This window comes from Thamnophis elegans, chromosome 10, assembly GCF_009769535.1.
Source record: "Thamnophis elegans isolate rThaEle1 chromosome 10, rThaEle1.pri, whole genome shotgun sequence".
NCBI lineage: Eukaryota > Metazoa > Chordata > Lepidosauria > Squamata > Colubridae > Thamnophis > Thamnophis elegans.
In genome coordinates, this window is record NC_045550.1 from 46662256 (window position 1) to 46685705 (window position 23450).

General features: G+C 38.0%; 1 protein-coding gene across 1 annotated transcript in view; it reads right to left on the reverse strand.

The window, feature by feature from the left end:
• Positions 1-1926: 1926 nt before the first annotated feature.
• PLCH1 (phospholipase C eta 1) overlaps positions 1927-23450 on the reverse strand; it is a 121281-nt gene continuing 99757 nt past the window's right edge. Inside the window, exons 16-23 of the mRNA XM_032224816.1 lie at positions 19333-19512; positions 17782-17889; positions 17164-17288; positions 15561-15645; positions 13427-13573; positions 13108-13187; positions 8953-9319; positions 1927-4952 (exon numbers count right to left, since the gene is read on the reverse strand). Of these exons, the coding sequence (XP_032080707.1) occupies positions 2926-4952; positions 8953-9319; positions 13108-13187; positions 13427-13573; positions 15561-15645; positions 17164-17288; positions 17782-17889; positions 19333-19512 (3119 nt within the window). The 3' untranslated portion in view covers positions 1927-2925. The remainder of the gene's footprint in view (positions 4953-8952; positions 9320-13107; positions 13188-13426; positions 13574-15560; positions 15646-17163; positions 17289-17781; positions 17890-19332; positions 19513-23450) is intronic.

Consider the following 23450-nt stretch of genomic DNA (forward strand, 5'->3'; position numbering starts at 1 on the left):
AAGACGCAGACACAAATAGACTTCAAAAAGTTACATCAATACCCATTTTGTGAATTGGAAATAGTAGTTTCCATGAATAAAGGTCTGTAAATAACAACTGCCTTCCCATTATAAATTTTCATTTACTTGGCAGCATTTCTCTGTTTCATAGCTCAGAAGCATATATTTGGGTATTACAAATTTATTTAAGGTTTCCCTTTCATGAATACAAATAATATCCTATATTACAAAAGAGGTGTACATATCTTTTACACTGAACAAGGTTTCTCATTACACAATGCAAATGAAGCTGCTAAAACATTGCTACATAATATTGAGGTGATTTCGCTATGACTTTCCTTCCATCCTTACCATTAACTAGAAAAAGCCCTCGTCTCAAATCCACAACAAGATAAAGCTTTTTTGTTTCTATGTGTGAAGTTATAATGTTATTGCATACCACTTTGCTACTGCATTTTAAGTACATTCATAGCCAAATACAGAAAATAAATTCATGAAAAGCAAAAAAAATGTCAACCTTTAAGGTTGGACTACCTCAAGACTGGACAAGTGCAATGCGCTCTACATGGGGCAGCCCTTGAAGAGCATTCGGAGACTTCAACTTGTCCAGAATGCAGCCACGCGAGCAATTGTGGGTGCACCTGGGTACACCCACGTTACACCTATCCTCCGCGAGCTGCACTGGTTACCGATTGGTCTCCGGATACGCTTCAAGGTGCTAGTCCTCACTTATAAAGCCCTTCATGGTATTGGACCTGGGTACTTGAGAGACTGCCTGCTGCCAATTACCTCCCAAAGACCCATTAGATCACACAGATTAGGCCTTCTCCAGGTTCCGTCTACTAGCCAATGTCATCTGGCCACTACCCGGGGGAGGGCCTTCTCTATGGTGGCTCCGGCCCTTTGGAACGAGCTCCCCGCAGAGATTCGGACCCTCACCTCTCTCCAGGCCTTCCGAAAAGCCGTTAAAACCTGGCTGTGTCGGCAGGCCTGGGGTTGATGAGTTCCCTTCCCTTCTCGAATCGTGTGGCTGTTGGTTGTTTTAAATGCCCTGTACTTCTTGTTGTAGTTTTTGTGTTTCCCTTCCCCTCCTTGGGTTTGTGCGCCGCCCTGAGTCCCGCTGGGAATAGGGCGGCATATAAATAAAATGAACCTTGAACCTTGAACCTTTAAGTCAAAAGTTCAAAGGAAATAGAAACAGTCCACAGAAAAGTTTGGGAAGACATAACATTCATTTTTACAGACCCTTCCCCATACAGTATTCTAGAAATCAGGAATTAGGAAACTAGAATTTGTTATCAAATTCCAGTTTCAACACTTGGCTAATTTTGCTTCACGTCAAACATAGCTATCTCAGATGGAACATTATATATGGTTAAAGGTAAGAACAATATAGGGAGAACTTGTAGCATGCTGTTCCTAGGACATTAAGTAATATTCATCTGTATTGACATCTGTGAATAGATTATTTAATTAGCTTGAAATTTTAAACCGAAACTGCAATGGGGGCTTGTTGTGGGTCACATAATTGTAGCCATACCTTTAGATAGTTGTAAATTATAAACATGTCCTTTAAGAAGAACAAGGAGATACTTCTAAAAACCCACCAATCTTCAATCATGCTGTGCCAAGAGTATTAACATGAATAAGGTATTTCTGTCTAAAGGGTAAAGCAGCCACATCCTCCGGAATGCTCACTATCTGGTTGTTTGAAGGTACAAATGCAACAGCCACAACATTTCAACTCAGATTTCCCTGTAGAGATAGCTGCTGCCTGTCTTCAAAGTTACTGTGTGAACCTGCTAGAACAGGGGTGTCAAACTCACGGCACCACATTGCCATCACGTGATGTATCATGACTTTTTCCCCTTCGCTAAAACAGGGGTGTGTGGCCAATGCATGACACATCTGGTCCACGGGCAGCGAATTTGACACCCCTGTGCTAGAGGATGCAGCTGCTTTAATGCTTTGAGCAGAGATGTTTGCTTGCATAAGAAGGCTTTTCAAAGCAACTTTGTCAATGCTTTGCTGGATCTTCTTTTTATCTCATTATCAACAACAGAAAACAATTGAATTCATGAGCTCTTTGACATCACAGCACCACTTAATTTAAACAGCCAATGAAAGAAGCACAAATCTTTACATCACTCCAGAGGATATTCTTTGGGACAATATCCACAATTTACTGTGCTCTAACATAGCGGTATCAAAACAATCAAATATCTATAAAGAAATGATAGAGAAAACAAGTCACATAATTCCTTAATCACACTAAATTACACTTGTATTGCTGAAAACAATTAAGGGAAGAACTGGATTTCTGGGGACTCTAGTTGAAATAAATAAAGCAGCAGCAACAGAAGAAGAAGAAATGGGATACACAATCCAACAAATTAATAAATTAATTTGTTAATAAAATAAACACTACAGAACTTGTAAAAATGAAAGTTTATGCACTTTTTGAAAGAACATTCAATTCCCCTCAGTGTAGGAAATTTATCTAATAAATATGGAAGGTATGAAATTTAAATTTAAGATATCTTACATTTTATTTAATCTGGAAAGGGCATATGATGGGTGATAATTACTCTAAAAGTCTTTAGAAGTTCAAAAATGCAGCAAGCTTAGCATTTCATACCTGTACCAAATTTTGTTGGGTACAGTTTGCAAAGACTAGACAGGAGAATTCACTTCATGTAGAAAGCAACAAATATGTAGATTCTCAAAAAGAAAGACAACTACATGACATATTGCCACATCTATTTACATAAACATTTGTCAGAATGGACACACTAATTAATTACACAATTCAAGCCATACCAAAAAAAATCTGAGTAACTGAAAGGCTAATGGACGCATTGCTTACTGATAATCCTTCATTCAGGGAGAAAGCTTGTAAACAATGAAGATATACATTTTTACAATTTATAGTCTTAGGAGAAAATAGATTTCTGGTTTGTCATTTTCATTTGGCTTGGTCTCTAAAAGAGAGTCATCTGTACAAAACCGGTCACTGTACCCCAAATGCAAAGATGAGCAGGCACCTTCTGGGACCCCTCTGCGTTCTAGGTCATCTGTGTTGAAGTTATCTAGATAGCTTGCTATATAAGATCCAGTAGAATGCCTATTGATGATATGAGGTGGTATTGGGGGCTTATTTCGAAGGACTATGTCTGTTACATTACTGCTAACATTAGAAGGTTTTTGTTTATTGGCTTCTTGTCGTTCCTTGGCACGGCTAGCAATATTTCTCACTCTACTCTGACTTCTGGATGAAAGTTTTCTGACCAGCATTTTTGGGCAATCATCATTTTGTTTGGAACAAAATGACTGGCAACTCTCTTCTTGCTCAAAAGACACAAGTTTTCGCAGTTGTTCAGTCAGAATGTCTGTAGTTGACGGTTTCTTGGCCTTCAGAGTGGCCGCCATATTGTCTCTCATACCAGATGTAATAAAACCTCTACTAATGTATTTGTACTTGCTCTCAAAATTGCAAGAGATATCTTCTGAGGTTAAGTCACCAAGACTTTTCGATTTACAAGGGCTCTGTTGCTTTTGAGCTCCAGGAAAGGGTGAAGACAGAACATTTTTGGGCTTAAGAGCAGCATTGATGCTGGCTGATTGAGGAATGTTTAACAATTCATTTTGTGCATCTGAAATTTGCAAGCAATTATTGTACAAAAGTTCAAACCTCTGCTGACGTGGGTATGGAAAATACTGGTTCTTATCATTGTTGAACTTTAAATCTTCAGCTAGGTTTTCACTGGGAAAGTCCATGCTCTTTAGGGGTTCACATATAGGTTTGTTATAGTATAGTGTATCCTGACTATGCTTAAGTTTCAGAGGAGAAGCAACTTGGCTCATATCTTCTATTTTATATTCAAAAGCAGTTATCAAGAGGTCTTGTAATTCCCCATCAATTTCCATTAGGCTACTACCTGTAGAATTTGCACAAGTGACTGGGACAACTATGGTATTCTGTATGTCAGAAGTATAGGAGTTGCTATTGCTGAGAAATTCCCAGCTTGTTCCACATTTTTTTTTAGGGTTTGCTTTCTGCATGGTGACAGGTGAAATACAGGAAGTGTGTGTAGCACCCTGATTTAAGCAACTGTCTTCTGCATCCTTGGCTGTATCTTTGCAAACAGATCTCTCCGTGAATGCAGACTGAGAAACTGGAGAAAGAGAAGCCTCATGAATAATTGTGTACACAGAACACCCTGTTGTCTTAGGAGTGGATATTATGGTATTTTCTGTTCTTGGACCAGTTGAACAAGCTGATCCAGCTGATTTTAAGTTTAAGGACTTATCATCCAAAATGATGCTTGGTTCATCCAATGATGTATATGGTAGATTTATGGACTTTAGATTATTGTTCTCTTTATTAATATCAGGGGGACTTGAAACAAGAGTTAAGTCAGTTTGGTCACTTGTGACATCAACTTGTTCTATCAGCTTTGAGATAGAGTTATCCCTTTCTCTCTCGCCAGCTAGAGAAACCTCATTAATCAGACAAGAAATGTCACTATCTGGGATAGCTGGTGTACCATTAAAGCTACACACATTAGTTATTGTTGTAGTTAATATTGGTAGGGATTCCATATTAGCTTTTTCATCTGCTATTTTCCGCTTTTCTTTGCAAAGTTCAGTTTTCTCCAATGTCTTTCGATCCATGCGGCCTATGTCTTCCTGTTTTTTTCTTTCAAGGTCTTCCTTTACATGAACAAATTCATTGGGAAGATTACTTTTCCAATACTCAGTGGAGAAATAGGTTTCAGCTATCCCAATTGCAAAGTTTAGGCTTTCTCCTTTTTCATCAGGACAAAGGGTATCACATGTACCAGACTTGGGTACATCTTTCTTAAGGAGGTATGTAAAAGATGGATTTTTCTCAGAAGAGGTGATGGTTTTCTTCGCATTTGTACAATCCTCACTTGCATTGTTTCTGCTTTCTGCTAAATCAATTCAAACAGAAAACAAAAACCAAAATTTGGTTATAAATATTATCTTACTTGCTTAAGATTAGTTTATCCACAGAGAAATGGAGAATGTAAAATCAGTCACAGCGTGAAAAAGAAATTAATTTTGTGAGTGTGTATTTACTATAAATTATCCATGTGATGTGAAGAAATGGAAAAAAATATACAGTGGGGAGGCATTTCACTGAAGTTTTTCTTCAATGCTTTATTACATCACTGCAATCATGATGTAATATTTGTATAAAGAAAGTCAATGAGGTATCATAATCTAGACATGTGGAATTACCTTCAGCTGTATTCCTATTCAGATTTGTACTATAAAGGAGCATGACAAACAAAGACAGAATAAAATAGCTCTGTTAAAACACCATCTGCAACAAGAGGCATATTTATCAGAACTCTTGAATTATACACCCCAAACTTGCACTCTGTGCATCAGCAAGATTCCTGTATTGCTAATAATATACAAATACTGTCTTTTTCCCTTTACCTCTAATATGATTTAAAATATAGTCTAGACCCATTATGGCGAATGTATGGTATGCATGCCAGAGGTGGCACACTCTCTGTGGGCATGTGCACCATCGCCAGCTGCTCTTCTGGGTTCCATTGCATGCATGCATGCGTGCCAGCAAGCTGGTCTTCGTGTCCATGGGCATGCACGTGCCGGAACCCAGAAATGCAGCTGGCCACTGCACGCTTACACACTGGCCAGCTGTTTTCTTCTGGGTTCTGCCCTCTGGCGCATGTCCGTGCACTCCAGTTTTGGCACTTGATGCCGAAAAGGTTAACCATCACTGGTCTAGACTTTCAAGGTTATAAAGCAGACTGCTCTTTATAGCCATTGTGAATTACAAAATACTTGATATTAATACAGAGGAGAAAGTTTATTGCTGTGATAAGAGCAATCTATGATGGAAGTAAAACGTGTGAGAATAAAACATTGATTCAACCCTGAGCAGAGAATAAGACAAGAATTTATGATATTCCTTGACTGTTTAAAGTATTGATGGATTAATCTGCAATGAATGCTTGTGGTTACCGAAGCTGCTTCTTCTAGTGAAGGTTTGACCTCAACACATGAAAAACCTAGTGTTTGTGGTTAAAAACAGAGAGATGTTGCCGAGAACTGCAAATGTATATGCAGATGACCATGTTATTGGCTGACACTTTGAATGATTTGCAGTGAATATTAGCCAGACTATATAATGTAAAAGGAAATATGGATCTGAAAATTAATGTTGACCAACACAACTACAATTCACACATAAAATGGAGTAATAATTGCAAGTTGTTTAAGTACATGAAGGAAAGAAATTGGAGCAGGTAGATGAATTTGTATACTTTGGGAGAATGTTTAGTAAAGATGGGGAAATGAAAACATTTTAAGACATACAAATGCTAGTAAAAAGATAATGAATGGTAGTGGATAATGGAGATATGTGTAGCATACTTCTGTCCATTATTTTATATGGAATTGAGAGTTAGATACGGCAGTAGGGATATAAAAACAAGTTGAATGCAGTGGGATATTTAAGATGTTAAAACAAAACAAGGTGGATTCAAGAATGAATGCCGTAATTTTAGGAATATAAGGCACACCTTTTTTCCTAAAAAAAGAGGCTGATAATCTGGGTGCGTCTTATCAAATACAGAATTTTTTCCCTCTCGAAGCCCCACCCCTTCATCAAAATGGCCGTGCATACCCTTATGGAGGCTTTCAAAGAGCTCGTAGGGGCTGGGGAGGGCACAAATGAGAAAAAAATGAGCCATTTGTGCCCCCCACAGCCTCCAGTAGCATTCTATAAGCCTCCATAAGGCTATGCATGCAATTCTTTTGACAAAAACCGGGCCCTTTTTCATGAAAAACAGGCTGTTTTTTGCTCATTTTTGGCCCCCCACCCCCGAAAAGCACTCTGCAAGCCCCCCCCCCGGCTATTCATGCCTTTTTTTTTTTTTTTTAAAGGACCCATTTTCATGAACAACGGGCCATTTTTGGGAGGTTTGCAGAGTGCAAAAAAAATTTTTTCCTTTTGGAAAGCTCTTTAACTGATTGATGAAAATTACATTAATCAAGTGCTGTGCCAGCAGAAACACCTACCTATCTACTGTATTTTTCTCTATCTCTATTTCTCTCTCTTTATCCCTCTACCTACCTACCTACCTACCTACCTACCTACACACACTCTATCTCTCCCTCCCTCCCTACCTACTGTATTTCTCTCTCTTTATTTCTCTCTCTCTCTATCCCTTTATCTACCTACCTACCTACCCTCTCTCTCTCTCCCTACCTATCTACTTATTTCTCTCTCTCTCTATCCCTCTACCTACCTACCTACACTCTATCTCTTTCCCTACCTACTTACTGTATTTATCTCTCTCTCTCTCTCTCTCTATTTCTCTCTATCCCTCTACCTACCTACCTACCTACCTACCTAACTACTCTCTCTCCCTATCTACTGTATCTCTCTCTCTATGTATGTATGTACGTACGTACATACACACACACACAAACATACACAAACATATACATACATACATACATACATACATACATACATTTATTTATTTATTTATTTATCAGCACAAATACAACAAATGTAACAAAAAGGCAACAGTAAAAATATTGGGTTTCTGCCTGGATGGTCTCTTGTGACGAGCCGAAGGACAGAGAATGGAAGTAGTGATCTTCCTCCCATATTTGGGCATACCGGGGGTTGTAAAAATCTAATATACATACATACATACATACATACATACATACATACATATATCCCTCTACCTACCTACCTACACTCTCTATCTCGGTTCCACCACAAAACCACGGTTGACTAAAGCGCGCTTGACGAAACCGCGTACCTGACGTCATCACAGCGCGACGAAAAAAGCACACTGTGAGCGCTAAAGCTAAAATTAATCCCTAAACCTAAACCTAACCCCCCCTAAACCTAACCCTAAACCTAAACCTAACCCTTAACCTAACGCTAAACCTAACGCTAACCCTTAACCTAACCCTAAACCTAACCCTAACGCTTAACCTAACCCTAACCCTTAACGGCTTAACCTAACCCTTACCTTAACGTGAATCGGCTTGCTTTCAAAGCGCTTTTTAAAGCGCCCTTTTTTCTCTGCAGTCGCTGTTGTCGCGCTGCTGATGACGTCAGCGACGCGCTTTAATCGGGCGCGCTTTAGTGGACCGCGGTTTTGTCGTGCCACGTCTATCTCTTTCTATTTCTCTCTCTCTAACCCTTTATCTACCCACCTACCTAACTACTCTCGCTCTCCCTACCTACCTACTGTATTTCTCTCTCTTTCTCTCCTTGTCTATCCTTCTATCTACCTACCTACTTTTTTTAAAATTTGCCTCTTCAAAACCTTGGTGCATCTTATACTCCGGTGCATCTTATACTCCAAAAAATATGGTAGTTAATGAATGAATGTGGATTGATTAGAAAAGAGAAGGACTAATATGAAAAAAGTGCAATTAGGTGATTTGGTTATATAGAGAGAATGAATGAGGATCATATTTAAAAACAAATATATGAAAGAGTGAGTACTAAGACGAAGGAGAAGACGAAGATTGTAATGATTGCATGGAGCTAATGAGACTTTCAAAAAGAGAGAGGCAAGAGGTTTACAGAACAAAAAGCAATGAAGTGATATAGTGGTAACAAAGACGGTTTGCAAGGACAGAAAAGTATGGAGAGGTACAATAGAAAAAAGTTGTTGTGAATTAGAATTAGTGAGCTTTCCATTCCTATCTTGAATTTAATTTAATTTTGCTTGCTACTCACCACTTTTCTGGGCTACATGCCTTGTTTCAAAAGGAAATAGCATGTTAGGTATACACTAAGGTATGGTGTTTATGTTTGTATGTCCGTACAACTAATTTTCAAGCAACAAGAACTGACTTGATCAAAAGATCAAAATGCCTCAAAATTATTATCCTGAAAACCTCATAGTGGGAACTCACCAGATGTACTTTCACTTTTGATAACTTCAACAACTCTGCTAGCATCCTGGTCTGGTGGTGGCAATCCTGCCAGGAGATATTTTCCAACTGGCATGGAGATGGGGCGCAATTGTAAACTTCTGCTTGTTTGCCTGAAACCACCTTCCTTCTCTTTCAAGTCCAGCATATCAGATACACTTTCCTTAAGGTCAGTGGTCTCTTGAAAGCACATTTTGTTTTTTTTCCTGGCCTTTGCTGGAGCGCTGGCTGTGCGTCGAAGGATTCGGTCCCCGAGTGACCTTTTTCGGATATAATTAGTGCTGTTTTCCACTGAATTATGTTTGGAGTTCCTATTAAAAAGCCCTCGGAGTCCTATTAGTTGCTTGTTCTGGAAGAAAAAGAAAAAGAAAATGGGAGAGGAGATAAGATGTAGAGATTTGCCGGGAGGGTTGGAGGTGGGAATGGCCTGTTTTACATAAAGGAACTTCTACATTGCTGAATTTGCACACATTATCTGATCAGTGACCGATAAGAATATCTGAGCAGTGACTGATAAGAAAATCCCAAGCAAATCAAGGAAAGCCATCAATTGAAGCAAGCCCACATCTAGCTGATCAAAAAATGGTGAAGCTCGCCATGAGTTCATGCATGTATAAGAAAAAAAGAGGCAGCCTGCCTTGAAGCAAAAGAGGTTTTACAAGACACATCCTAATTGCATACGACAAGCTCGCAAGACATTTCCTTGGGTGAGAAGCTAGCCTGGCCCAAAAACATGTATTTTTATCACATGGGACCTTCAAAGCAGCAGCACAAACTTTCAAATGCATGATGAGAAATAAAGCACTAGGGCAGTAGGTGATCATGCGATTCAGGAAGCCTCCAAAAAGGGAGTGGGGGGTGGGGGAAAGGCACCCAGCCAGTGCAAAATTGCATGCTAAATTAAAAGCTACCTTTGTGGCTCCTAGAAAATGCATGATAGTATAACTGGGATTGAGGATTAAAGGACTCCACTGAAAGGCAAAAAAAAAAAAAAAAGCAGAAATGTCAAACTCAATTTCTTTATCTGAATCACAAGAAAATACATATGTTGTAGTAAATTATTATTGACATTCCACTGCTTCCTTCAAATGGACACGTCCAACTGAATGTAACAACTAAGCCAGTGTTTCTCAACCTTGGCGACTTTAAGTCCTGTGGACTTCAACTCCCAGAATCTGAACTAAGCTGATACAGGTAGTCCTAACTAAGTTCATTTGGTGACTATTCAAAATTACAACGGCACTTATGATCATTTTTCACACTTATGACCATTGCGGCATCCCTGTGGTCATGCGATCAAAATTCAGATGCTTGGCAACCGACTCATATTTATGAGGGTTGCAGTGTCCCAGGACTATGTAATCTCCTTTTTCAACCTTCGGACAAGCAAAGCCAATGGGGAAGCCACATTCACTTAACAACCAGGTTGCTAACTTCACAACTGCAGTGATTCACTTAACTACTATGGGAAGAGAAGACGTAAAATGGGGAAAAAACTCACTTAACAAATGTCTCACTTAGCTACAGAAATTTTGGCCTCAATTGTGGTCATAAATTGAGGACTAACTGTACAGCCTTCCTATTAAGATTTCTACTTCCTGGGGAAATTTTCCCCTTAAAGAAACATACGTCAAATGGCTCTCTTTCTCTCCCACCTCTGTCAATCACTGCCAGAAAATAAAGGGGACAAACTCATGAAGGACCAAGTCAGAGATTCCTTTGCAAAGTAGCTACATCCCTAGCAATCCTTGGCATGGCTGTTAATAGCTAATGGGTAGCACTTCAAAGGCTTACAAAGTTATCTGGCTAATCTCTGTACCCAGAGCATTCTAAAGAACAGAGAATGAGAGGCTTCTGTCTTCTGGCAAAGACTTTCGGAGGAGGATTTATGGCTTGGAGAGTTGACAGGCCGATACCTGCAGAACTTGGCAAGGAGTCTCAGAGAGTCCCGAACCAATTAGTGAACTAATTGTCTCCTGCAAACTCCACTCCCCTTTCGCTCATCTTTTATTTCCTCTGGGAGGGGCCATTCATTGTCTGGCCTTACTCCCAAATCGACCCTGCTCTTTAGTTGTTCCTTTTGTCTGGCAACTCTGCACATGCACATACTGGGAACAGGCTCCAGCTGTCTGTCTGCCTCACTGCTGTCTGACTCTGACAACAGCTGATAACTGGCATACGGCTCTCTGCCTCTGACTCAGAGCCCTCATCAGAGCCTTCCCCAGACTCCAGGATTGGCCCATGTTCCCCCCAAACTCCTCACTGTCTGACTCTGCTGCCAGCTCCGCTAGCCACTAGCAAACCACAACAGCTTCAGGGGAGAAGATTTCTGAATATTTCCCCAGGCTTAAAATACCCATCTATTTTGTACTTCTTTGAATAATGATCCAAGTCAAGAATCAGAGTTCTAGATTCATGGATAACGGGGAGGTGCACCAAGCAAAAGGAAGAAAAGCTCCTCAAAACAAGAAACCAAGAACTCTCCCTCCAATTTTTAAGCAGATAAGGGAGAAACAAGGAAAAGTAGGGCAATGGTTATAACATCAGCACGGAATTAATTCGGTGAATTAGGCTGTTCAACGAAGCAAGGAGTCCCATGATGTAAAATGGATTAATGAGTGCATCCTAGAAAATGTACTGTGCAAAATCTGATTTTATCAAATTGGAGAAGGCCTCTTTTGCAATGCTGGAAAGTATTTTTTGTTGGTTTATGAAACTGAAATTGGCTGAAATGTGGTACAATTATTGCCACAAGAGACTAAAGAACCTCTGGTTCTTCTTCCCTCTTGAATCACTAAAAGTAAAGTTGCTTGGAACAATTAAAAATGCATATTTCGGCATCAAGATCATGAAGCTAAATGGAAAAAGTCGGTTATTCCCAAATCATGGTTTGAATTCAGATACAATGGTAACCATTTACTGAACCCAGAGTTAGGATCAGCTGGATCCATTTAATAAGTAATAAAGATCCAATCTTCTTGTGGCTGCACCCAAGAAAATGTGACACACAATCCTGAAGTTCACTTTGATTTACAGCCCGTGAACCTCTAGTCTGATTTACCTAGGCTGTCATCTTTAACAATAAATCAGAGTTTAGAACTACTGAACTTTCCTAAATATAGTCAACAAAGAGAGTGAATAGTTTATACTGTCTTTCATAAATGCAATTGCTTGCAACTGCTTTGCAATGATAGCAACTCAAGTACCTTTAATATTGTTGCCAGGGACACAGAAAATATCAAAGTCATTTCAATTCCTTATTTGCAAACTAATGCCCTCAATTGACCAGTGTTTCAGTCTTTTGTAGCTCACTTAGAAATAATGAAATTGCTATATAAGATCCACTAGAATGCCTATTGATGATATGAGGTGGTACTGGGGGCTAAGCAACTAAAACATTCTTCCATAACAGAAATTGAGAAAAAGCAGTTTGCAAAAAATAAACTATTTGCCATTTTAAAACTTAAACTAAGTTTTAAAATTTTCCAAATTCAGAAACATAAGAGAACAGCAGCAGCTTTGCTTTAAAATTGATTCAAACTAAGCACAAAGCAATTGCCAGTAAAAGAAACAAATTCTATTGAAGAAGTATTTTTACAATTCAGTGAGAAATCACCCCAGTTATTAAAATTAGCCTCCCCCTAATTTTGCTTATTAATCCCAAAATGGGGGGGGGGGGGTATCAGTTTAACTTTTTAAATAAAGAGATGGGTGTGATAAGAAAAAGTAGGTAGGAAAGGAATGTTCTCATAAATATTAGGGCACAGTTATTTGCCCAGCAACAAAATAATAAATTATTTTATATCTAAGGAAAGTAGCATCTATTAAGATGAAGTAAATTAATGTCATTTACTTCCATTGTACTTCCATTATAAGCACAAATCACAATTCATGGATTTGAAACTTAAGTCTGATGCCCTCCAGAAATATTAGGAGTGCCAATATATCTGGGTATATGGCACTAAGTGAAAGAAAATGTATCTTAAGTATTAAAAAAAACCTGTCAAAACCTGAACATTATTCAGACATTTCCACTTTGAAACCAGAAGGCTGAAGTTGTAGCTTAAACCTGTGGTTATCAAATACTAATGTCAATCTTAACTGTTCAGTACGTAGAACTGAATATTTATCTCTTACCTTTCCAAAAATTTCATTGATGGTTACATGAACAAAAATTGATGCTTCAGTCAGTCCTTCTAAGTAAACATGACGATAACCTGGTGAAGGTGAACATCATCAATAACATTAAATGGTATATTTCATAGTTAAGATGCTATCCTCTTTCCTCCCATACTTGTTCTAAACCTTCTATTTTAAAACACAGGTGGGCAGCCTTTGGCAGCCCTTAGCCCTTATTTCTAGACCTCAATGTGCCAAGAGATCATGACATCAAAACATATTCATTTAGCTGCTAGTGAAGCAGCTAAAGAAAAGAAAGAAAAGCCAATGGACTCACCAGGCATCAAGCTGCTAAAAGCCACAGTTCTTTGCCCCACAAAATCTCGGCCAATGGGGTCATGATCCCAAACTAGAAATCGGACCAAAGCTATTTCAGGCATGTGGATAGTGAAAGTCAGGGTTTCTTCCCAAACAGGGTTGAATCCTGTGAGGAGCAAAATATATAGCAAATATTAAGGTAGCATTAATTGGAAAGAATAGGTGTTATTTTTGATTTACAGATCAATTTACAAGTCATCTACATGCAAAATCTAAGAGGAATTTTATTTAATTCCTGATTGTGTACAAATAGATAAAACCTTATGACATAAAATAAAAGTATTTCTGCTTTAGGTTATTTTAATTTAAATCACTTGCAAACACAATTATACTATATGTAAACATTTTAAATTAAATTAATTGTATATCATAATTGTATATTAACTTTAAAACTTTAACTTTAAAAAAATCATAAGCATTGTTCTTGGCTAAGTATGTAATCAAATACATTCATGCTTTGCTTCCAACACCAAGAAGGAATGACAAGCCAAATGCATTATCTCAACATTCCATTAACCCCACTGGCTGAATTTTGAATGAGTGACCAACTGTTCCATTCATTTATCTAATAGTATAAAACCTCCCACATTATTATCAGGTCTAAGATACAGCCTTATCCATCAAGATCAAAGTTTCTAGAACTGAAACTTTCAAGTCAGAATCTCTGCAGCTTCAGTCCCAGAACAGATGGCAAAGAAGAGGGAGCTAGGCTGGGAAACAAGGCCATTCCATACCCTAATTCCATTCCATACCTAGCCGTGGTGGTGCAGCGGTTAGAGTGCAGTACTGCAGGCTACTTCTGCTGATCACCGGCTGCCAGCAGTTTGGCAGATCGAATCTCACCAGACTCAAGGTTGACTCAGCCTTCCATCCTTCCAAGGTCGGTAAAATGAGGACCCAGATTGCTGGGGGCAATAGGCTGACTCTGCAAACCGCTGAGAGAGGGCTGTAAAGCACTTTGAAGCGGTATATAAGTCTAAGTGCTATTGCTAATTGAAAGATCATTTTTAACCAGTGTCTTTTCTCTGATAATTGTATCCTGCTTAAAGAATTAATATTTAAATACTCCCTCTTCCCTCCTGTACTTGTTCTAAACCAGGAATGTCAAACTCGATTTCATTGAGGGCCACATCAGGGTTGTGTTTGATCTCAGGGAATGGTGGCCAGAGTGGGCATGGTCTGCTTGATGTCACTCATGTCAGGAGCGCGAGTGCCGAGTGCCCTGTCAGCCAAAAAAACAGGCTCCCGAGCTCCATTTCTGGCTGTGAAAACCTCCTGCAATCCTCTGGTGTGAAAATGGAGCTCGGAGGGCCTCCGTTTTCACTGGCAGAGGGTTGCAGAAGTCTATCACAGCTGGAAACAGAGCTTGGGAGCCAATTTTCATTCGCAGAGGTACATTCGCAAACAGTCCTTCACTGTTTCCAGGGGTACTCCATGGGCCAGATCTAAACACCTCATAGGCTGGATCTGACCCTCAGGCCTTGAGTTTGACACCCCTGTTCTAAACCTTCTATTTTAAAACATGGGTGAGGACCCTTTGGCAGCCCTTAAACCTCATTTATAGATGTCAGTGTGCCAAGAGATCTGTCAGGCCTGCAGCTATATTCCTTTTGGATGTTTGGCCTGCCATACTTTCTACTATTCTACTATGCCTTTTCTATTATGGGAAAATGGGAGGAGAGATTGTACGGAGTTAAACGCTATGTAGCCAAAATAAAATTCCTTTCTAGAAAGCCAAGGTCATCCTTTGTCTCTGTACCTCTGCACCTGACCAGAACTGGATGGGTGGACCTGCCATCATGGCAGTGGAAGATTGGACCATGTGATGGATTTGTGGGTGTGGGGCAAGATCTTGAACTTTCAACTGGGTGGGGAAAACCGTGAAGCTTTCAGATTCTGGTTTTCCCAGATAAGCCAACATGGCTCTCTTAATAAATTGGAACTTTGAGCAATACTTTGTCTTGGGCTCTGATTTAATTTGCTATTTGGAACCCTGACAAGATCATGACATCAAAACTGAAAAACAAAATGGCTGAATTTTGTTGACAGAGTTTTTGGTGACAAACTGAAAATCTGCAAGATGTATCTCTTACCATTATCATCTACAACTCTGGTCTGGTCTTTGCAACAATCAGCTGGTAACCCGATAATTTCAACTTCAACAAATGGATCGATTATCTGCTTGAAACATTTTTAGAAATACAAAATCTGCTTGAGACCTGTTCATAAATATCTAAAGTAAATATCCCATCTTTCTTATATTGCACCCACAGACTTTAAAGACAGAGTAAACTACTGCATTAGATTATAGTGATACTATATCACAGCTCAGACATTTAGATTTAGATGATGAAATGAGAACCAACTGCTGGAATTTCTGACAGGACCATTTAAAAGAGTTGAAATTAGATTTATTGAAGAAAAATGTTACCTTGACAACTTGCAAAGCAACTGCCAAGCTGAAATAGTCCATTTTGGATTTCGTACAAGGGATTTCTTTGCGCATGCAAATATAGCATTATTACGTGATTATCATGGCATACTAAATAGCTGGAAAAATTGTACTAATAAAATCTGTGGTTCTAGAAACATGGAACAATTAAAGGATCATGGTCAATGAAACTGAAAAATTAACTAAAGCTTTTTATTTCAGTCCAACAGTGTTTCCAATAATTGTCTCTTGGATCATAATCTTTGCTTTTAAAAAAAAACCTCTCCCACAAAAATTACTTATACTTTTTTTTAATTTCTGACAATGAACTTTTATTATAAAAACATTTTTTAAAATGTTTACCTAAATCCTATATAAGTCTCACATATATTTCTGAATAAAAGATTATTAATAAATTAATTCTCCTTTCTTCAGGTTACTATTATTTAAATCAGCGGGAAGAATGAAAATAAACACAAACCCAAAACAATTAAAAAGCAAAATAATGTTCAATAATTCTGTGTAGTTTATATATAAACCAAATAATTTCCCTTTGCATTAAGAAAATTATTCAACTATAAAAATCACAAATTAAATCTTGCAAACTTCCAAGATATAACGTTTTTGTATTATGTGTGCACCTATATTATTAATATGAAATGCAAAGTATATTTTAGAATTCATTTTTAGCAAGAATACACTAACAAGAAATTTATTATAAATTAAGGAACAGCTTTAAATGACATAAATTCAGATGTGTGTCATATGACTGGTGTTTAGGTTTTGTTTTTTTTTCATCCTGTCCTAAGTAGCACATTTTGGACTACTAGCGTACTCCACCATTCTCAATCCACAGCCCCAGTTTCCGCATCCTTCCATTTAAGGTTGCTCTTTTCAGGTCTTCCTTAAATTGGTGTCAAGTTTTCTTTGGTCTTCCTCTTTTTCTCTGATCGTGTGATCAATCCAATTGATTGCACTCTTTGCTGGATATTGCTCACTCATACGGAGCACATGTCCAGCAAAGCACATTGATTGTTCTATTAAAATACCTAAATTGACATACTTATTTAATTATTAGTTTTATATATACAATGAGCTTTATGGAGTAATTGTTGACTAATAACAATTTTCTCTATCTATCTATCTATCTATCTATCTATCTATCTATCATCTTTATGCAAATTAGAAATATATACATCCTTGTTTCAGGTGAATTTCTTCTCCCATAAGTGAACTAAATTAATTCTATCACCAATATAGTTTACCTCTCCTCTGTCTCCTAACATGGAATCTGGGGGTTTTGGTAGTTGTTGACCACTGATGATTTTGAGTATAAGTTGCTTTTTAGGGAAAGCAGGAAGAGGATCTCCAGAATATGGATTGAAAGTGCCTATAGATAGAAAGAATTGGAAATGTATTACCTTAAAATAAGAAATACAACTTGTTTTCTGTACATTTGAGAAACACCTACAGTGAAGATTAAAAGAAAAAATAAAGATAAGTTAACATTAGAATTTAATATGTCAAATTTATTCCTAGATGAAAATAATCAATAAATTTGGGGTGTTTCGCTATTTTTGTTGTCCATCAAAATACAAGTACAAAATGATAGCAAGTAAGCAAATACAATTCATTAGGCAGATCCATATCAAGAACTGTGTTAAATGTTTCATTTGTTTGAAAAAGTGCAGCTTTTCATTTAACTCTCTTTTATTGAAATATGAATATGTCATATCTTGTTTCTGATCAAAGTTTCCAAACTAACCTATTTGATGTTACCATCTTCCTCCAAACAGGTGTCATATTTTAATATTACCCAAGATATGGTTGATAAATGGATGTGTAAGAACATTAAATATATTTAGTGCACTGCCTTGTATTACCTTTGCACATCTGTTGCGGTTTCAGGATGTAGCCACAGTTGCCATTCATCCTGAACTTGGCTTGGTTTAACTGCATCATCCGCCCTTCAGACTGGTAATTTAATGCCACTGTCGAATAAGCAGATATTTATATTCATTATGAAATTTACTGGCTATAATCATATAGTTACGTAGCTTTATACTTCTAGGATTTGATCCAAACTAAATTAGTTTCATTTAGTATCTTAAAACATGATTTAATTAATTTAATTATTTATTATAATTAAACTTTTTATTTGAAGAAGTCCAACATGTATCTTAGATCAAATTCAAGTGGTGAGGTTACATATTATTTCCTGTAGCAATTCCAGTGCTGAGAATAATATGAAGAAGTGAGGAAAGATTGGCTTTCATTCAGCTAAAGCTTGTTACTTCCACCTTGGGAGCAACAGAAATGCTTGAATAGAAAAAAATCATTCTCTGATTTTTTTAAATACGACATACTTTTAATAAAGGAGAATATTTGTAGATCAAGGTTGAAATGAGGGGTCCTTGATACTCTCTGAACTTGGTTGTTTTCTTGCAAATATTTCATTACTCACACTACGTAACATTATCAGTGTTAATGAAATATTTTTAGCCTGGATCCAATTCCTACCTATGCACTTTCTATTCTTTTTAAAGATCCATGAATCTAAATAAAAAATGGATAAAGGACACATCAGAAGCCCAAAGAGCATTAGTAATAATTGAATGGACAAGGAAGAGGAGAGGCCTGAATACTTCATACAGATATTAAGTAGCTGAATTAGTTAACAGATGAAGATACTGGGACCAAAGTACACAATTTAAAGAAACATACATTTTTCAATTGCTCATTCTTCATGCATATTGGTTATGCATATTAGAAAGTTATGCATATTGGGAAGAGGTTTGTCCTTCCCAAGGTACAAAAAGTTCATCCTTGGGTAAAAATGAAAGTGGAGCCACCTAATCCTTAACTCATGCGCACATGTTTAGTAATGTCAAATTGCCAGAGATCATTCAAGCAGTAGAAGGTAATGAACATATGATAATCAGTGGCTTCCAGCCTTCTTCATCTTGGCACCAGATAGGAGTGAATTCCTTTCACCAAGCTGATTGGCCATTCTGGAAAATATAGCCCAAATGTCATGGAGGATATCAGGTTAGTCAAGTCTGATTTGACTCAAGAACAATGACGGGCATCATTGCCTGCTTGCTGCTAAAGAGCAAAGACATACAACAGTTCATCAAATAAATCCAAATTACCGATTCAGTCCACTGTAGAAGTTCTGAGATGCTTTGGTTCCAAGGAGACAACAGAACAGTAATAGATTTGATACTCTGTTAATCCACAACTACTAACTCTTTTTATTGAGCAAAAGAAGCAATATTCTAAATACATTTTTGTAAGTCTATACTTTTTATACTATGTGAACTACCATTACTTCACATATGGAATAAATGTAGGTAGATAATTAAGAGCGCTTGTCCATGGGGTAAAAACAAGGTTGGGCACCTATATAACAGACAATACCATGCATCACTCACCAAGCTGGCATCCAACATTCCAATATGGTACAGGGTTAAAGTTGCTAGAGTCAATCCGGTAGGCAGATGGATAGACTCTGGTGAGCTGCTGCTGGTTATAAAGGAGGAACTGCTCTGATTTCTGCTGGATCACCTGATGAGCTCTTGTCTCACTGAAGGATAATACATTCCCCACTGATCCTGAACGTTAAAATAATTAACAGGAAAAGACACAGACAGGACAGGACAATTTGAATTTGTAGGGTTTCCAAAGAAAAGACATTTGTTACGCTACAATAAAAACATGCTAAATATCCCATTATTATTTTTTCTAGTTCAAAATAGAAATTGTAAAATCATCTTTAAATTTAGCAGTGCACTAAATTTTCACCAAGGAAATGAAAATAGGCTTTCAAACACTGAAAAAAATAATCCTTAAATTCTAATTAACAACTTGATCGTACATATCATTAAACATACATATTGTCAGCGTTCCAAATATCATCCAGAATTAAATCAGAGTTCAAAACATAACTTTCATCAAAGTTCCAATTTAATAAGACAGACATGTTGGTACAAACTGTGGAAACCCAATTCTGAAACCTTCCTGGGTTCCCACCCAGTTGAAAGTTCAAAACCTTGCCCCCCCCCCCCCCCCACAAATCCATCACGTGGTCCAATGTTCCTCTGCCACGCTGGCATTTCCACCCATCTAGTTCTGGTCAGGTGCAGAAGTACGGAGACAAAAGATGACCTTGAACTTCTAGAAAGGAATGTTTTGTTTTGAAAACAAACACATTCTACTCCTTACTATTTCCCCCCTCCCTTTCCCCACTAATGAAACAGCATAGAAAAATAATAGAAAGTGTGGCAGGCCAAAGATCCTAAAAGGAATATGACTGCAGGTCTGACACATACTGTATCATTAAAAAGGACCAATGTAATTTTAGATTGCATAAATAGTGGTGAGAACATGGAAAGTGATAATTTCTATTACTTAAACTAAATTTACCAATGCTGCACTAGGCAGACCACATCTGAACTACTATGACCAGTTCTGGTCACCACAATACTTAAAGAATCCTGCAGAAATGGAAAGAGTTCAGATAAGAGCATCGAAAATGGCAAGAGGCTTAGGGGTGAAATTCTATGAAGAGTGGTTAAAAGAGCTTGGTAAATTTAGCTTAAATAAGAGAAGAGGTAACATAATAGCAGTCTTCCAACATATAAACAGATAGCATTGGGAAGAGGGAGTAGATTTTACAGCGAGAGTCCAAAACTAAGTGAGGAAGAATTTCCTAATTGTGAGAGCTATTGAGTGATGGAAGAGTCTGCCTTCTAGTGTCATGGGTATCTCTGGGGATTTTGAAAGAAAGATAAGACAGCATTTGTCCAGAATGGCACGAGGATTATTGCATTGGGCCGGGGAATAGATAGAAGACCTCCAAGGTCCTTTCCAATCTTATGATTTTATTTATTATAGCCCTCTTCTAGCAACATAGCAACAGCACTTAGACTTATATACCACTTCATAATGCTTTACAGCCCTAAGTGGTTTACAGAGTCAGCATATTGCTCCCAACAATCTGGGTTCTCATTCTACTGATCTCAGAAGGATGAAAGGCTGAGTCAACCTTGAGCCTGGTGAGATTTGATCTGCCAAACTGCAGGCAGCCGGTGATCAGCAGAAGTAGCCTGCAGTACTGTACTCTAACCACTGTGCCACCGCAGCTTCTTAACATAGTGTAATATTAAATATTAGCTGTGCCATTTTGCCCCTGGTAGTAAAGATTCTCAAGTTTAGGAAAGGCTTCCTACAAATATAAGACTAAGCTATGCAATGTATCCACGAGGCTATGTATTATATTCTTTTATACAGTATTTTATATTTTTTGTTATCTGTGATATAGGACCATATGTTTAACTTACAATGGTTTTGAGATTCTTTATTTATCTATTAAATTTAGATACTGCCTATCTTACTATCCAAAGTGGCTCTGGAAGGAAGAGTCGTCTCAGGGATCCCATTGTGACTATGATGGCAACATGAGATTGACTAGTCAGTGCCACCATTTAGGGCAAATGAATGTGATGCACTGTTTGCCTTCTCTAAACAACAGAGGAAAGTGAATGCTGCAATCCATTTGTCAAGGCCACAAGCAATATCTCCTGTTTTAGTATTCCAATGCTGATCTGTGAGGACTGTTGTATGGCTGTTCCCAATAGCAGCAAAGCAGGGGTGGGTTCCTGCCAGTTCTAACCTTTTCTATAGAAGAGGTTCCACAAATCTACAGCGCTGTTTAGAACCGGTTCCAGCTCCCTCCCCCCGCCCGTCCGCACATCATCAAGATGAAGAGTGAGAGGAGGAATTCTGGGAGTTGAAGTCCACAAGTCTTAAAGCTGTCACATTTGAACACCCCTGGGGTTTTTTTCTAAAGGGTTAGAGGTGCAAGGGTCTTGTAACTTGACAGCTTTAAGACTTGCCTGCTTCAAATGCCAGAGTTTCTGAGCCAACTTTTTGGTTGCTAAGCAAGAGCGTTGTTAAGTGAGTTTCACCACATTTTACAGTTGGCCATGCCCATTCAGTCACATGACTGCCAAGCCACTCCCACCCAGTCACATGGCCGGAAAGCCACTCCCACAAAGCAGGCCACACCTACAGAAGAGGCTCTAAAAAAATTTGAAACCCATCACTGCAGCAAAGCTACAAAATAAATTTAGTTTCACATACATAAATATTTATGTGGGCATTTTCAAACCATGACATAATTACTTCTTCTTCCCTTAAATTTCTGAATACTAATCAGTTGATCAAAATGAAGAATTTCAGTGAATTTCAGATGAGGAGATATTCTTCTCACAGCATTAATTTAAAAGGCCTTTCTGGCTTTCAATATAAGGCTGTGAAGAATATTCAAAAGGTACATAATCAAACCGCTCAAAAACAATTCAGTAAAACAGATGGTTTTAATCCCAAAGGTCAGTACCAGAAGTCTGTACTTCAAAAAGCTTCATAATTTTTAAACCAAGGTAACTAATTTTTCACATGACAGATACCTGTGGCCTGAACATTTTAATAATAATGTAGATTGCCTGAAATTAAGTCAGAGGGGAAATTAAAGAAACGAAACCTTATGTCTACACGTTTGAAATTTTACTAATGTTACAAGCAGAATTTCAGCTCTGTCTTTGCAATCAGAAGTAATTGACACTTGGGCCAACAGAGATAGGGAAGCATGGTTTACTTTAAAAGTTCTCACAGAAATTGGTATGTAACCACAACCTGATATATCCGTCTGGTGATCTTTGAGGGGAATGAAAACCCTGAATGCGGACTCTTTTTTTTTTTTTTTTTTTTTGTGATGCTCTAATTTGACAAATTGCAGAAGACACACTTGCCTCATGACAAAATAAGAAGTGTCATTATAAGATCCTCCCCTCCTACTCTGTTCTACAAAATAGTCTGCCAGCACTTTTTCATTTGCTCTCATAGTGCTTATCAAGAGATTTCACCTCAGCCGTCATCTGATACCCCAGCAGGCCTAAATCCAGATGGCAAATTCTTTGCTAAAGATTGCTAAAGTGTAAGTACTTATGTATGCCATCCGTTTTATAGATAGCTATTCTGGTGTTTAAAAGCCAGCCAAAACACTCTCTTGGGATGGGCTGCTGAGTGGAAAGATAGATATCAGTATCTATACATGCTGAGACCTATGCAGTGACATTGCTTATCAAATATTTATTCCAGAGAAAAGCTTAGCGGCGGAGCTGGGTAGAAGCCTGGAGGGATTGCAAGTGACATAAAACTTTAAAGTCAAAGAAAAGCAGGCAAGAGGATACCACAGACATGCTGGAAGAAAAATGAAGAATTGTGAAACAAACACTGTAAACAGTTGTCAGAGATGAATTACCAATAGACAAGAATCAACAAGAATAAACTGAGACATGGGTAGCTTCGTCACAAACAGGAGATGCCAGCATCTAAATCCACCCACTTAATCCCCTTGCCAAAGAGATATTGCACTTCAATGGTATCTTCCTCTGTTTTCTATCTCTGCCATGCCAACCCTGGGATTAAAAATTCTACCATGTTTCCCCGAAAATACAACAAGGTCTTATTTTCTTTTTACCTACAAAAT